The 17602-nt window shown below is 43.7% G+C and overlaps 1 protein-coding gene across 3 annotated transcripts in view; it reads left to right on the top strand.

The window, feature by feature from the left end:
• The window catches only part of Cttnbp2nl (CTTNBP2 N-terminal like), a 49738-nt gene extending 32532 nt beyond the window's left edge, over window positions 1-17206 (top strand). For all 3 annotated transcript variants that reach the window (XM_028755664.1, XM_028755665.1, XM_028755667.1), the window contains 3 exons: window positions 6792-7022; window positions 10980-11087; window positions 12874-17206. In XM_028755664.1, coding sequence (XP_028611497.1) covers window positions 6792-7022; window positions 10980-11087; window positions 12874-14352 — 1818 coding nt within the window. In that variant the 3' untranslated portion in view covers window positions 14353-17206. The remainder of the gene's footprint in view (window positions 1-6791; window positions 7023-10979; window positions 11088-12873) is intronic.
• Window positions 17207-17602: the final 396 nt, after the last annotated feature.

The raw sequence follows: 17602 nt of genomic DNA, 5'->3' as shown, positions 1-17602 counted from the left end.
CACACACACACACACACACACACACACACACACACACACACACACACACGGGGGTTAGTTTGAGACAGGCTCTTACTTTGTAGCTATCTATCCTGGAACCCTCCTTGTAGACCATGCTATCCTTAAGCTCACAGAGATCCTTCTGCCTCTGCCTCTCCAGTACTGGGATCAAAGGTTTGCATCACCACTCCCAACTGGGGATTTGTTTTCCAGGGCTTGGGGTTTCTTGTTTTGGGTTTTTTGTTTTTTGTTTTTGTATCTTTTAGAAAACGTTCATCATCATCTTTTTTCTCTATTTTCCATATCAACACTACTTTAAATGTTATATTAAAATTATTTTAAATTTATGTGTACACATACACACAAATAAATGTAAAACAGAAAGTACAAACTAACTAAAGGCTAGAGAAATAGCTTAGCAGTTAAGAGTGTACACATGCTGGCTTTCCAGAGGACTTGGGCTTCAGTTCCCAACAGCCACATCAGGCAGCTCACAACTGCCTGTAACTCCAGTTCCAGGGTTTCCTATGCCTCCTGGAGCATGCACTTGTGAGTACATACAAAGACATACACATAATAAAAATAAAAGTAATTTTTTTAATTCTTACCTTCAGATGGGGCTCACGTGGGGCTGTTGCTCAGTGGTAGAGTACACTTGGTATACGTAGACAGCAATAGCCCTGGAAAAGGAGCTCATTGGATGTGACTGAGGAGGAGCCCTCTTCTAGGGTGACTCAGAGGAATGATGGGAGCTGTACAACTGTGAAATAGGTCCTGACTGTCATTTGTTTGTTTGTTTTGAGGCAGAGGTATGTATTGTTGGCTGGCATGGAACTCATTAAAATTTTAATTTTTTAAAATAAAAATTATTTTTATGTTATGTATATAGGTGTTTTCCCTACACATATGTCTGTGCACCACATGCATGCCGTAGCAGTGGAGGCCAGAAGAAAGGTGTCAGAGAGCCTCTGGCTCTCTAGTGCTGGGATAAAGGTATATGCCAGCACAGCTGGCTCTAACTGTAATTTGTCTGAACTGACTACTAAATCCTGCACAAGTCTCACACAGCTTGGCTGGTACCAGTGTGAAGAGGTCAGAGGACAACTTTTGGGAGTCAGTTCTTTGCCTCCGGTGTGTAAGTCCCAGGAATCAAACCCAGGTTGTCATTGTCAGTCTCGGCTGCAAGCACCTATACTCGCCGAGCCCTGTGCTTTTCAGTGCACAGCGAGTAAAAGAGCCTACGTTCATTTCTCTGAACCTGAGAGCTTTTCAGACTCATAGATTAACTTACAGTGCCACCCAGCCTGTGGGTTAGTCCCTTTGTAGAGCACTCCAGGAGTTTGGGGTCAAGTGCCTCCCCACCATCACCACCACCATGCCTATTTCCTGTGATTCAGAAAGTCACTGATTGTACCATTTATCGGCCAGAACCCACCCACTTCCAGGGTTGGCCTTTTCCTTCCTATTCCTTAGGAGTTTAAAGTCTGTGTCTTAGAAAATTCTAATCAAATTAACTCTACTTGGTGTTCCTCTAAACATACGTGATGCAGTTTAGAAACCATTAAACAAGCAGAGGCCGCCTATCCCTTGCTGATGTTGAGTTTGTCCTTAAAATGTAGCAGATTTTTACCTCTTGAAGACTGAGCACTGTGTCTTACGTGTTCAAGTCTGCCTTCCTCTGTCGCCACCCATATTACAGCATGTGCACTACGCAGCAAACAAAGTACTAAATAAATGCATGCAAAGTTTGTGTACTCCTGGATATTTTGGTTATGTGATTTTTTTGTTTCTTTCTTTTGTATACTGTGTATTTGATCTCCAACCAAATCTCTTCTAGTTTGTAGACTTCCGGATCATTTGTTAGTTTAAAATAAGATAGTGATACTGATACATTTTTATATTAGAATTTATATACTTCTTTTACCTTAAATGGAAAAGTAGAATCAGCAGTCAGACTTCTTAGAGTCTTCCTTCGCGATTCCAGTGTCGTTTATAGTTGAGACATAATACAAAGTAGATTTTGCTTTGTGACATAGGGGACACAGTACACTTCCAGGGTAACCCAGGATAACCCCACTCCTCACAGTGCTCTGCAGCCGCTTCTCTTCTGGTTTTGAGGTGGGAAGGAAGAACCCAGGGTTACTCCCTGCTGTTCGGACTTCTAGCTGCCCTTACTCACCAGTTAGGGCCTAATCGGAAGGAAGCTCATTCCTGCTAAATTCTGAGAGCGTCAGCTTTCTCTTCTTACTCCTTGTGGACTAGCTTCATGGCTTTGAGAAAGTTGGATGCTACCATTTAATCTCTTCTGAAAGACATGGAGATGATAGTGATGTCTGAGTGAAGAGGGGTGTTGTGTGGGTCGTGGTTGGTGGGGCACTCCTGTACTCCTAGCACTCAGGAGACCAAGGCAGGAGGATCTCAGTTCTATCTAGACCAGCCTCTGCCTCCCAAGTGCTGGAATTAAATGCGTGCACAACCACCACCCAGCTTCAGCATCTGTTTTTAAACTTTCTTTCGTCGTGACTTAAGGGATGTGTGATCACCTGGCAAGAAGATGAAGAACTGGAGTTGTAGCCTGGCTGCTTTACCTAGGAGGCCCTGGGTTCCGTGACCCATTCTGATGGGAGATGAGGGTCAGGGGAGTGCCCTAGGTGTGTGTCAGGAAATGTAGAAGACACCTCTAACTCACTCATTTTTGTTGTGAACCTCAAACTACTGGGAAAGGCAAAGGATTTTTTTGGGTTTTGTGTACATTGAAATCCTTAATTGATGTTCAGGACTATTTACTCTTTATCCAATCTTTCTTTCCTGTTGAATTCCCGTACACATTTTCTTCCCCACATCAAAAAGGTAAGTATATGGATCCAGGCCAGAAAGTACCATACCCTCATTCCTGGAGGGAAGGGATGCGACAGAAGGACAGACATACTCCACATTCCTTTGGTTTTATCAAAACCTGTCACAGACTTTGGAATTAGGGTGTTGATACCACTCCTTGGATTAAAATTCACTCTCAGTCCTGGATAGAATTTAGGACACTTTGGTCAAATAATAATAAATAATTGTCTAATCTTATGTAAATAGTTGCCTTTCTAAATATCTGTGCCTGAAGATTCCTTTGAAGGGAGTGTTTGAAGTTCATCCTACTTCAAAGGCAGTTGAAATACTTTTTTACTTGGGGTGGGGGGTGGTGGTGGTGACACATGCTTCCACACTTTTGTATAAGTTAGAGGACAACTTACAGGAGTTGGCTCTCCCACAGAACAGGTCTCGAAGATCAAATTGAGGTCATTAAGCTTGGCAACAGGTACCTTTACCAGCTAAGCCATCTTGTGTCTCGAGTTATTAGTTTGTTTTGCTTTGCTTTAAGACAGGGTCTCATCAGGCGGATTTCTGAGTTCAAGGCCAGCCTGGTCTACAGAGTGAGTTCCGGGACAGCCAGGGCTACACAGAGAAACCCTGTCTCAAACAAACAAACAAACAAACAAACAAAAAGACAGGGTCTCATATAGCCCAGGGTGGCCCCAGACTTAATATTTAGCTAGAAATGACCTTGAACTTCTGACCCACCACCTTCACCTCACAAGTACTGAAACTGCAGACATGGATCACCACACCCAGTTTTATGCTGTGCTGTGGACGAAACCCATGCATGCTAGGCAAGCACTCTACCAACTGAGCTATCCTAGACTAATTCTTTACCTTTAGGTTCAGAACTACTTCTTATCTAAAGAATGTAATGGCTGATATCCTGCCTGAGAGTGGAATATGCACACTCCTGTGTCCTTACACACATTACACTAGGAAGGCAGAAAGGAAACCACTTTATTTTGGGGGGTTGTGGGGTATCTACTTGAAACAAAATCTTCCTATGTGGCTCAGGCCGGTTTGAAACTCTCAGTTCTCCTGCCATAGTCTGAGTGCCTGCCTCTTTCTTTTTGAAGGCAGTGATAGCACAGCTGGGGCTTTGGAGACTAAGCATGGCGGCTCCAAGGCTAGTCTGTGATGTTATTTTAAGCTTTCTCTAGTGGTGTGTATCCTCCAGACTGAAGTGAAAATGAAGGAGTAATAGGGGGCTGGTGTCCTTCCTGGCTGTTGATAGTACCTCTGTTGTCAGTCTGTCTAGCAAGCCAGTATTTTCCTTTTCTCTTAAATTAAAGACTAACATGTTTTCTGACAATGTAGGGAATTTCTGTTCGGCTGAAGTTTATATTGTCACTGAAGCAAAACTGCTGAAATAGGAAATTGACTGGTTTTAGCTTTATTACTAAATTTCTCCAAAGCACAAACCCAAGATAACATCTGGCCCTTCATGTGCATTTTTAATAGCTACAAATAATTAAAATATTAATAATATTTTACTCTGTAATGTAATGTTAGTGGCAGCATATCGCATTTCTTGGCTGTGGCCAACCTCAGTGAGCTGCCTCCTGATACTCATACCCTGTGTGGTCCCATCTGGAATGTTTCAAGGTTGGGCTGCACAGCTGAGATGTAGGTCTTGATAATCTGAACACTCTACATTGTGGGAAGCCAGCACTTAAACAGTGGTGAGCAGAACCTCCTGAGATCACAATCTAGAACTACCCAGCTAACCCCTCATCCTAGATTCCTGACCATTAGATACCATATGAGATAAAATGAGTATTATTTAAACTGCTGAAGTTGCTGTCAGCACTTACCCTCATAAAAGTTATTTTCATTAAATTTTAGCATGTTAGTTTTGCTTATTACTGCTATGTACAGTTAAACATGTAACACATGAATTGGTTGAAAAATGAATTTCTCTCGTTTCCTGGTGTTTGGTATCATAAATACAGCCTTGAGCTGACCTTTTCTGTGTTTGGCCCTGTGGTGGAATTGCTGTGTGACCAGAGCCTTTCAGAAGTCCGTCCACAGTTCCCTTTCGTTTGCAGGTGAAGCCATGTGTTGGTGTGGATTGTAATTAACCGTGCAGGTGATTGTGAATTACTCTAAAGTATCAGAGAAAGCAGACAGCCTAACAACTGTTCTCAGGTTGAGGCCTCAGCAGAGAAGCTACTATTGCTTGTAACTCTGATGCTTACTGATCACATAGGATAATCAGCATGTGGGTTTTTAAAGTCGAGTTTTAGGATTAGTTAACTCTACAGTCAAACCCGACAGGCAGCTTCTTGACAGAACTAACATGCGCATCACCAGTTGTTCCATGACCACAGTTGATGTCCCAGCTTCTGCTCACTCATCCCAACTCTCCACAGCGTTTGAAAAAGAAAAGGTCATTAATGTAAAATTTTAAAAGACTCCAGCTTACTCTTTCTTTTGAGCTACAAAACTAATCTTGGTGACAGTAGCAGTCATTTCTACACTAATGATGCAAATTTGGTTTTATAAGAAGGGCAGGAGCTATAGGAGACTCCAGGAAAGAGAAAGAATAAAGATGAGGAAAGAGGTCAAGTGTGGTGGCTCACGCCTGTCAGTCCAGCCAGAGTCCAAGGCCAGCCTCCTCCCCAGCCCAGGGCCTCCTCCATACTCCAGTACACACAGGGATTTTTAAAAAGAAAGAAGAATATTTGCACTTTCAATGTCTGTGTCTACTGTGTAAATATCATCAAACTGTTCCAATCATCTGGTGATAGGATGGCTATAGGTCAAACCAGAAATCAAACAGAAAGTGTGTTTGTTTTGAGGCAGGGTCTCACTGGATAGCCCAGACTGACCTCCATTTAGGATTTCCCCCATCTCAGCCTCTTATGCAGGACTTGTGGGCTTGTGCCACCATGACCAGTGTTGGGGTTTTCTTCATAGTTTGGTTGTTGTCACTTTGTTTGTTAGTTGTTTTGAGATAGTGTCTCAGGATGTTGCTCAGGCTTGCCTCAGGCTCTCAGAGATCCACCTGCCTCTGCCTCCTGAGTGCTGGGGCATAAAACATATGCCCCTATGCCCGGCCTGTGTGGAAACTGCTAATGCCACTCTGTTTACGTACCTGAGGTACTTGTTGCTCATACCATGTAGTACCTAAAGCTTTCCTGAGCAGAGGTAAGACAGAGGTATCTTTCCAAACATTTGTTGATCCTTAGATACCTATTGTGCAGGGGTGGAGGGGGGACAGAAAAGACTAAGGAACGTAGAGGGTGATCAGAGATTGAAAAGGGGGTAGAATTTGGCAGAGGTAGAAGAGTTTTTGTGTGTGGCTGTTGTTATATGTACCTACCCCCTGTTGACCCACCAACAGTGAAAGCAAGTTCTCTCTGTACAGATCAAGGAGTCCTGAATTCTTCTCTGTCCACTTGCGTCTTTTGCATACCCGCTGGCTGGCACGGGTTGTTTGTTTCTAAGTATATAAACTGATAAAGTCATCATGCTTAACACTTTAGGAATGCAAATGCCATACAAAAGAAAGACAAGATAAACCTGAGGGTTACACAGACAGACTTGTGGAGGCAGTGAATGCTGCTTCAAAACGTGGGACTTCCAGAGCCGTGCTAGCTGGGTTTAAGTACCTGTTCTGACAGCCGCTGCCTAGCTGAGTAGCTAGCCTCTTTCTAATGGTTTTCTTATCTGCAAGGTGAAGGTGATTAGTATTACTTTATAAGGCTATAAAATCACCTAAGTTAATATGGCCATACCTGCTCTGGATAATGAATGCCTAATTCTGGGTATGTGTTCGTATTACTGCATGGTGCCACCACCTGATGTCGCCTGATTTGTAGTCAGGTTTACACTAATGCTACCACCTTTGGTGTTGCAGCACATTCCTCTCTTTAATGGTTTTGTTTTGTTGTTTGTTCATTTGTTTTTCTTATTCTCAGGCCCAACACAGAGATACTTTCATTGAAGAACGCTATGGAAAATACAACATTAGTGACCCTCTCATGGCTCTTCAGAGAGATTTTGAAACACTGAAGGAGAAAAATGATAGTGAGAAGCAGCCAGTGTGCACAAACCCCCTCTCTATCCTCAAGGCGGTGATGAAGCAATGCAAGAACATGCAGGAGCGCATGCTGTCCCAGCTGGCTGCTGCCGAGAGCAGGCACCGCAAGGTAGGCTTGCCCATAGGCAGGCTATGCTTTGGAAATCCCCAGAGGACTCCCGTCAGCCACCAGTGTTCAAGACCGTTGAAGGGGGCTGGGGAGCTCATGGGTATCAGAAAGACTCCTCAGTTGCACAAGAGTCAGGGCACAAAGGGAAACGGGTCCTTGCACAGGTCCAGACATTACTAAAGACAGCATTCATTTGTGATGTGTCACTCTAGGTTATTTGGTGCTTTTTTTTTTTTTTTCTTTTCAAATCTCAGTCTTCCAAACTTTAGCAGCAAGCTGGTGTTTAGCCAAGCTTGTAGCTGAACAGAGCGTTCTCTGCTTATTTAAGTGATAAAAAGATTAGCAAGTATTTAGGGGAGAGAGAGAGAAAGTATAAATCTACCTGATACTAACCGTGCAAGCATGGAGATTGTTTCCATTCGTTCTGGTTTCTCGTTTCATTACAAGGTGTAAAGCTACAAACAGCTTCTGGGATGGCTTGCTTTTCAGTCTTTTCTATACTGGATTGGGAGGTCAGGGCAGGCACTCTGGTGCCGATAGCTCCTAGGTAGGAGGGCAGACAGACCTGTGCTCTCTGCAGTTTCGTATTTGAGAATTCCAGTGTGTGCATTCTTTTTCCAGCTCGTTCTTGCCTACAGGTGAAGTTTGGCAAGAATCTGCATTTTAAAAAGCCAGCTACTTAGATTTGGACCTACCAGATAGGCATCGACAGTGGCTTGTAGGAGACACTTTAGTCAGGGAAATGACATCAGCAAACTTAGTACCTTAGTTAGTTTGTTCTCGTGGTTATCTCCATGGGCGCTCTCTGCTAAAGCCACATCTGGAACATTGCCCCTGAGCTGGGCCTTCTTGCCTGTCAGCCTTTGTTTCTCTTCACTGAGTCCAGAGGATAAGTACTTAACCATGGGTAAGTCACATGACCCACAAGACCCCTGAAATATATGAAATATCACAAGTGTATGCATTTTTGTGGAAAGTATATTTTTTATACTTTTAGTCAAATTCCAAAAGTTGCCTATGGTCTAAAAGAAGAACTCTCTTCCAGATCATCTGCTGTTCAGATACTAATCTTCCCGAAAATGTCACTTGTGGCAATATGTCTAATCCAGAATATATTATCTAGAACATCCGTGGCAGCATGTGTAACCCAGAATGTGTCACCTAGAACATCTGTGGCAGCGTGTCTAACCAAGTGTGTCATCTTGAACATCTGTGGCAGCATGTCTAACCAAGTGTGTCATCTAGAGGCTCCTTTATGGCATGAAGTCTTATTCACAGTTCATACAGGAAGTAATTGAGCTGTACTGAATAGCATAGATGTCATGGAAGGTGTAGTATAGTTTGCAGATCTAGGTGACTGGAGAGAGGAGAAAGTTAAAAGTTACTGAAAATTCCTTAATATGCTCTGTCAATTTGTTTTAAGTAGCATTAAATTTTTGAAATTAAGTAATTTACCTGTTTTGTTTTGTTGGTTGGTTTCTTGTGACAGAGTCTCTTATAGCCCAGGGTAACTTTAGTTTCTTGCTGTGTCACCAAGGATGACCTTTGCTGCATGGGAAGATGAACATTACCATGCCCAACAAAGTACCTAACTGCTCTTGGGTGTTTTGCCCAAGCTAGGCACTAAAATTACCAGTAATCAGTTAGTACTTAGAGGTCTGTATGTAGCGTAAGTTTGCTGAAGATTCCCTGTGTCTGCCCTTTGCTGTGCCGTGGCTATTAACTGTAACCCCTTCTCCTCAGAAAGATGAGCATCTGAACAGCAGATGCTCTAGAAGAGAGTTCCTCAGGCACATCTTCTTCCTCTTTCCCAGTGCCTCCAGCACTCAAAGGGAGCTTTATCTTTGTTGTTTTGAAACACAGATTTTTGTCACACACACACCACCGCATATACCCTCCCCAGGCTTTAACTCACTGGGTAGCTGAAGATGACCTTTTGACTTTACCTCTTAAGCATTGGGACTGCAGATGCTGCTTCCCATACCCAGTTTAAGGAAGAATCTTTATCTAATCTTTTGAAAATCCAGACTCCCTGAAACACCTGCTACTTCCAGGGTCCCTTCTCTTTGGAGGGTGAGATGGCTCACTCCCTGTTCCTGAAGTGCTGCCTCTCCCCAAGCTTGGTTTCCATTTCAGAATGTCCCTTTTTTTGTTGTTTTTTTTTGTTTTTTTTCAAGACAGGGTTTCTCTGTGTAGCCCTGGCTGTCCTGGAATTCACTCTGTAGACCAAGCTGGTCTCAAACTCAGAAATCCACCTACCTCTGCCTCCCAAGTGCTGGGATTAAAGGCGTGCGCCACCACTGCTCGGTGTCAGAATGTTCTTAAAACTTCCTGTCTGGGGCCTGGAGAGATAGATGGCTTAGCAGTAAAGAGCACTAATTGTTGTTCCAAAAGAGTTCAGTTGCTAACACACCCACATCAGGCAGCTCACGGCCACCTGTAACTGCAACTCCAGAGAATCCAGTGCCTGTGGCCTCTGTGGGCAGCCTAGCTCGGGTGGTGCACACAGGCTCTCACACATGAATAAATACAATAAATCTTTTTTAAAAACTTTCTCCCCAGGGCAGGAGAGATGCTTCAGCAGTTAAGGGCACTGACTGCTCTTCCAGAGGTCCTCAGTTCAATTCCCAGCAACTACATGGTGGCTCACAACCATCTGTAATGGGATCTGATGCCCACTTCTGGTGTGTCTGAAAACAGCGACAGTATTTCACATAGATAGATAAATAAATCTTTAAAAACAAAAAAAAAACTTTCTCCCCTACTAAAGTCTTTCACCTCTGAGACTCTGTAGTATTTTTATTCCTTTCTGTAACTTTAAAGGGCTCTCAACTTGATAGTACATTTAACCAAAAGTCTTTCAATTAAATTTAAAAGCTAGATTTTTTTTTTAGCTCAACAGGAAGTACACTAATACATCTTAATTTTAGTTTTATTTCTATTTAATTTTTTTTTTTTTTGAGGCTAGATTTCCCTGTATCTGTATAGCTCTGGCTGGCTTCAAACTTATTGTGTAGATAAGGCTAAATGCACAGTCATGGAAATCCTCCTGCCTCTGCTTTCTGAATACTTTGAGGAGAGGCATTTGTCACTATGTTTGTTTGTTTGTTTTCATTTTAAACTTAAATGTGGGGTTCAGTGTTATAGAAAGTGTTCTTTCTTCATTCCTAACATTGTATGAGACAAGATCATGAGAGTTGGGCTCTGAGGTAACTGACTGCCCTGGAGGTCTGGGCTGAGCCACCTCTGAAGCAGGAGCTACCGAATGATACATTCACATGTCAGATGCTGTGTGGTTTAGGCAGAACTACAAGGGAAATGTCCATATCTACCTGTATTTTTCTGGAAACTGGTTTAGATCCTTCAGCACCAGGATAAATGGAATAGGATAAATGGGCAAGTCATGAAATTCTGTGAAAAATCACCAAGTAGGATTCCAATAACTGAGCCTTCTGCACACAGGATGAAGTAGGAGTCTTTCCCAGCTGATCTGGGTGAACAAACGTGTGTTATTAGTTAAGCAAGGCAGTGGGTGTCCTGTTTGATTTGAGCTTTAGTTTCAAGCTCGAACTTTGGTGTCTCCTGTGACCACATTGAGAGGAACACCTCAGCCTTGTGTGGTGCCACCCACGCCCACAGCGCTTGCCCCGGCAGGTCCCTAGTTGTACCAAATTGCATGTGATTTCCCAGAATTCTGCTGGTTCTCAAACCTTCCCAACCCCCACAGCTAAGTAGTTTCTCTCTTGTCTCTGCATTCTTCTGCACATACTTCAACAAAGTAAATATCTTGTTTTCTAGCACATAGCTTGCGTGTCTTTCACCCTGTTAGACAGCATGTGCCTTGAGAGCCCTGGCTGGATTTCGTTTGTTTGCTTATTTAATCTGTAACCCTCAAGCGTTGAGTGGTGTAAGTGTTGAGTTGATATTTGGAAGTTAATGCTTTAAAATCCTTTACAGGTGATCCTCGACCTTGAAGAAGAAAGACAGAGGCATGCACAGGACACTGCTGAAGGAGATGATGTCACCTACATGCTGGAGAAGGAGAGGGAGAGACTGACGCAGCAGGTAACTCAGGAAGAAGGAGCGTGGCGACATTGCCTAGAACGACACTTCTTAGGTTTATTTCAGTGTGCAGAATTACATTATAAATCTTTACAAAGGAGAAAGAATGTTCCATGTTTAACACATCTGTTCCCAAAACATCTTTAAAAAAAAAAAAATAGATAACTTGGGGTTGGAGAAATGGTCCAGTGGCTGAGAGCAAGCACTGCTCTTCAGAGGACCCACGTTTGGTTCCTCACATCCATGTCAGGTGTCTCACACCTGTAACACCCTCCTCATGTCTACAGTAACGCCTGCACTCACATACACATAGCCCACACCCACACACAAGAACACAGAATTTTAAGAATAAAACAGCTGTCATTCAAAGCATGTCCTTTAGAGGTCTCTGATTTTTAGGCTTTTGTTGTTGTTGTCGTTGCATGACCTACAGTAACATGTCACAAACCAGTATGCCTGAGGCAAAGTGTTGAGGTTTTGTCTTGCTTGTATTTTAATATTTAATATTGGGCCCCCAAGATCTGGTTGTCCCAGAGATGAGACAATCTACATGTAGACTCAAGTGACACTGTGTGATCTTGCCCCCAAGTTGTTTTTGATTGGTGGATAAAGATGCTGACAAACAATAGTTGGGCAGACCAGACATTGGCAGAGGTTAGGGTTCCCAGGCTTGAGGGAGGAGAACCACGAGAAAGGGAAGGTGAAAAGGATGGAGGAGGAGCCACCATGGGTGAGGTGAGCCATGAAAATGTGGCCCAGAGGGCTGTCCAATTAGAGTTAAGAGCAGCCCAGATGAAACATAATAAGTAATAAGTTGGAGTTATCAATAGGAAAGTGGACTCTAATAGCATAGAAGGTAGACATCTGCCCAGCTTCTGTGCTGGTTAAGGCTTATTGTAAGTATAAAGATTATGTGCGTCTTTTATCTGGGAGCTAAATGATAAAGGCAGGGTAGAAACCCCAGCTTGGGATTAAATAATTTCCACAACACAAAGATTACAGGACATGAACCAACCGTTTGTTTATTCTTGTACTATGCAGTGGTGGTGTAGTGCTTACTATGTAGATCAGGGTAGCCTTGAACTCACATTCTTGACTTTTTTTTTTTAAATATGATCATGGCTTGCTGAACTGGTTTCCCCACTTATCAATGTGTCTTGAATTGGAAATTCCTGATTAGAAGGGTTCACTCACCCCATTCCCTCTCATTCAGAGTCTGTATGATAATGTTAGACAATAAAACAAACTACATTTGTGTAGATCCAAGGATGGTGGTTCATGTCTCTTGTTCTACCCGTAGGAAGGAGGATTTCAAGTTCAAATCGAGTCTCAGAGAGAGACTTCGTCCAATGAAAACAAGAATGGGCTTCAGCGAAGCCGTTTATGTTTGTTCCTTTCTTTTACGGTCAGACTAAACGATTGCTGCAGCTTTAAGTTTGATTTTCAACAGCATCTGTAGATCCCGCTTACATGGTATTCTGTTACTTGTTTTGGCTGATTCTATGCCTCTCTGCGTACCTAAAACACAACAGTGCATCATAGTCCTGCTGTTCTCCCTGAGTCAGTTCGGAACTCGAACGCCTCCCAGGACATCAAGAAAGGATTGAATCATGGCGTGTGGGGGTTCTATGTGGGGTGTTCTCATACTTCAAAAATACTAATTAACCTAAGCACTATGGCACACAGACTAATGCTGTACACCAGACAGCAGCCAGTGAGGGCGCTCTGCGTGATCGTAATTGTCTTTTCCGTCTCTAATCAAGATGTGTGGTGTCATTTTTTTTCCTAGTTGGAATTTGAAAAGTCCCAAGTGAAAAAGTTTGAAAAAGAACAAAAGAAGCTGTCCAGCCAGCTGGAAGAGGAGCGCTCCCGCCATAAGCAGCTCTCGTCCATGCTGGTGCTTGAGTGTAAGAAGGCCACCAGCAAGGCAGCCGAGGAAGGGCAGAAGGCTGGAGAGCTGAGCCTGAAACTGGAGAAGGAGAAGAGCCGGGCAAGCAAACTGGAGGAGGAGTTGGCAGCTGAGAGGAAGCGAGGCCTGCAGACAGAGGCCCAGGTGGAGAAGCAATTGTCTGAGTTTGATATCGAAAGGGAGCAGCTGAGAGCCAAACTGAACCGAGAGGAGAACCGGACCCGGGCCCTGAAGGAGGAGATGGAGAGCTTGAGGAAGCTTGTGAAAGACCTAGAGGCGGCGCAGCAGCCCAGCCGCACCAGTGAGCAGGGCCGGGCACCAGTGACCACGTCCAGAGGCACAGCCACAGAGCCTCCCTTGCGAGTGTCTGTTTTTTGCCAAACAGAGAGTGTTCAGACAGAAAGAAGCCATGGGAGCGTCCTGACCAAGCTGACAGATGCTGGTCTCCCAGGTCCCACCACTGCTACTTACTCCTATGCAAAAGCTAATGGCCACTGTGACCCAGACATACAGACTACCAGGGAATTGACCTCAGATGGCAGCACAGAAAACCAAGGGCCTCCACGGGAGAAATCTGCAGTATCGGCCCAGGAGAAACCAATGGAGAATGGTGGGTGTCCTGTAGGAACTGAGACTCCAGTCACAATGCTCAGTCACCTCCCTTCTAGTGGCAGCTCACTGTCTCCCAGCAGCACTGCCTCTTCCTCTCTAACATCGTCTCCTTGCTCTTCACCAGTTCTAACCAAGCGTCTCTTGGGGTCATCAGTCAGCAGCCCAGGCTACCAGTCTTCCTACCAAGTAGGGATCAACCAGCGTTTCCATGCAGCTCGGCACAAATTTCAGTCCCAGGCAGATCAGGATCAGCAAGCCAGTGGTCTCCAGAGCCCTCCATCCAGGGACCTGTCCCCTACTCTGTTAGACAACTCTGCTGCCAAGCAGCTGGCCCGAAACACAGTCACTCAGGTGCTCTCCAGATTCACTAACCAGGGGCCAATTAAGCCAGTCTCTCCCAACAGTTCTCCCTTTGGGACAGACTACCGAAATCTGGCCAGCACTGCCAACCCAAGAGGTGACACCAGCCATTCACCTACTCCAGGGAAAGTGTCCAGCCCTCTGAGCCCCCTCTCTCCAGGAATCAAGTCCCCAACCATCCCCAGAGCTGAGAGAGGAAACCCTCCACCAATCCCACCCAAAAAACCTGGCCTCACCCCTTCGCAATCTGCCACCACTCCAGTGACCAAGACTCATTCCCAGGCATCCTCCTTGAGCACCACAGAAGACCTTGCCACCAGCTGCTCTCCCGGTGGCGTGGTGGCCAATGGCAAAGATGTTGAGATACTTGTGCCTACCAGCAGCTAGTCCCTAGGAGTGAGTCGCCACATTTGACATTCCATCAGACTTTGTCCAAGAGCTCAGAGTTAAACCCCGGAGTCAGATCATGTTATTTATTTGATAGTAGCTACAGCCATCTGTATAATACATTCAGTGTATTTACCTTTTTGTATTTTTTTAAGTAGAAATTGAGTACTTGGATTTTTATGACTCACCTCTTTGTACTAAGCTAGAAGGGGACCTCATAGACATAGTACATACATCTCAAGCCCAGCAGTCACCAGCATGCTTCAATGGGAGAGCTTACCGAGGACCAGGCAGTGGTCAGCTGTCAGTTTTGGAGCTAGAATTACTCAGCACTCATTTCAAATTATGCAGAAGCAGTTCATGCAGATTTTTATTCCAGATGAACATGTTTTAAAAGTGCCTGAAATCGACTGCCATGTGAATGTGATTCTGCGGCAGAAACAAAAGACAGAGCATTTCTTGCAGAAAATGAGATCCTCTGTGAATCTGAATGTCAAAAACCAACACTGCTTTTAATCCTCTCTGACTATAGAATGCCAGCTTTGTGTTCTGAAACGAGGTTTGCACGAGTAGAGTGGAAATCCTTCTGAAGGGTGTGAACTCTGTCAGGCTGAGCTCTGTAAAGCCCTTGAGAAACCCTCCAGAGCACTTAGCCGTTGGGGTGCTGATTTTCTTGTGCTTTTGAAAAATTAAGTCATTCTCAGTTTCCTGCGTCAGTTCTTGAACAGTGAAATCACATCTCCATTCCAAACCGTTCTCAAGCACCAGCCGTGGGAACTTCCAATTCCGGTTGCTTTTACTTGAATAGGAAATGACATAATGAACTCTTTATTCTGTGATCGAAAAGCAATAACTTAAAAGTCACTCTTTGTAATATTGTAAGTCAGAATTATACAGATTTTACCAAATGGTTACATTTACTCTCCGTGCTGCCAGCACGTCTGTCTGTGGAACCAAATTAACTTTTGCCCAAATGGAAGTATACCTATATCTGTAGATAACATGCCCCTTTTACATGTTCAACATTCTCACACTCAAGCACATAAATATTAGTGTGATTGTATCTCTGGAGTTTGCAGTGTAGCATAAAGGACAAGTAGAATTGCATGTTAAGATTACCTACCAAAGCAATTAGATGTGGCTTAGAGCCAGTCAGTCAACAGAGGAATCCATTTGACAACAAAGTGGACAATCCCAAATGAAGCTCAGATTGTCAACATTATAGGAAAGCACCCTAATGCCACAGAACTCAGCTAGCCGAGTGAGAGAGAGAGAGAGAGAGAGAGAGAGAGAGAGAGAGAGAGAGAGAGAGAGAGCGCAAGAGCACAGTCCCTCACGTGCTATCCACTCGGAATAGAGGGGCCTGTAGCAAGCCACAGTATCCCAGCCCCGTGATACAGGGCTACTCCTTTGAGCCCCAGCTGCTGCTATGCAAAAATTGCTGATCAAGGTTACCAGTTCTCTAAACTTTCATAGAACTGAGATTCCCACAAGAAGATTCTCATTCAAAGCATTTCGGGTTTTTAAAAACCAGGAACTGATTTTATAAATGCTGGTGCTTAGACAAACATGGCTGCAGCTGACTTTAGCTTGCAAGCTACCAAGCTGCAGCCTCTCTCTTCCTAGAACTTGTACTGTTCCCCTGGTAGTGAGTTTGTATAGACAGAAACCTCCAGCCTTCTCCACTGTGTCAGCTACATCTGACCAAGTCCATAGAACAGAACACTCTTGCTCTTGCCAAGCAGACCTCCCAACAGACCAGCTCAGGACACTGGTTACACAGTTTTGTATCCAGAGTGGGAGAAAGAAAGGCCTTGGTGTCTCTACATACATTGTTCTGGCCAGCAGCTACCCAGAATCCCCTGGCCTTCTGTAACCTTTTATTGGGAAGGAGAATGGGTGATCATGTGAGAAGACCTGATCATGTGTTTGAAAAACCAAAGGATTCAGTGGACCCATCCAGGTTAGATAACTCACAAGGAATTAGACATTGATTTTCTTCTTGAACCACAGAGCTGAAAACAGAAAGTCTCCCTAATAATTTAGTTGTTAATAACTTTTAGTTATATTTTTATTAACCCATTGAGTCAGGAGGCAGGAAGCAGGTGATTAAAATCTCAGTGGGCAAGTCAACAACAGAGTATACTGTTGACTCTACAGCTTACAGTTTAAGTGATTAAGGTAAATGCATGGCACATGAAAGTATGGCTGATGTCCTAGGGTGTCTGCTAAAATGGTGGAGACATGTGAAACTGTCCAGAGCAATCCTGCATTGAATTTATTCCTATTGTGGAGCCAAAACGGACCAGTGATGATCAAAAACTGAAGCTTCTCATCAGGAAAGACTGCAGTGCCTGAGTGTTCTTACCTCTCTTGCTTTAAATGGTAATCTTAAAAGTTGCATTGTGCTCTTCCTCTGTTTGGAGATAGATATATATATAGAGAGAGAAAGAAATGCTATAAGGAAGTTTATTTCTTAGGGGGTGCACTGAACAATATTTCTTTTACAATATATTACAGGGGTGGGGATATGCAAAAGAAATGTGTATTTTTGCTAGTTCCTATCATCTGAGATAATAAGCACAATCCTGAAATGGATCCAATAATTCAGCTATATATTATAGATTAGTATTTCAGTTTGCAGTAGATTGTAAGTGTGTATGCTAAGTAAAAGTTCTATGATTCACAATTTGGGTATTAACCATGTCAGAGAAGCTGTTACTGGTCAGGAGAATCTGATGATGTGCTAGGTGTAACACAGCATTAACTAGTCATTAACATTTGTAAGGCCAAGTGTACCATGCAGAAGTCTTCATTTTTATAGCAGACTACATTAAAACAAGTTAAATCATAACTGTCTGGGGGAAAAGTCTTGTCTACAAAACGAAGAACGCTGTACCTCTCGAGCTTGTTTTATTAGAAAGGGGAGTGTGTGGTACATGGAACACTTGGTTGAGTTTTTGAAAAACTTGGTCTTGATGGCATCATCCAGGTTAGAACTTCCAGAAAATTAAGACATAGGCTTCCTTGTGAAACACAGAGCTTGGGGTAGGGGTTCCAGTAATCTAGTCTTTAATAACTCGTAATGTATTTTTACTCACTGGGAATCTCACACATGCATGTAGATATAGGAACATCCACTGGAACATGGTCTGCCTGCCAGAGGCTGCACCCCTAAGGAAAACTCACTTCCTCTCTAGTAGCCATCGACTGCCATTAACACTCAGCTAGCTGCGGGAACTTGGGAGGC

This window comes from Grammomys surdaster, unplaced genomic scaffold (genome assembly GCF_004785775.1).
Source record: "Grammomys surdaster isolate TR1022 unplaced genomic scaffold, NIH_TR_1.0 126071, whole genome shotgun sequence".
In the NCBI taxonomy this organism is placed as follows: domain Eukaryota; kingdom Metazoa; phylum Chordata; class Mammalia; order Rodentia; family Muridae; genus Grammomys; species Grammomys surdaster.
This window is presented reverse-complemented; position numbering and strand designations above follow the sequence as displayed.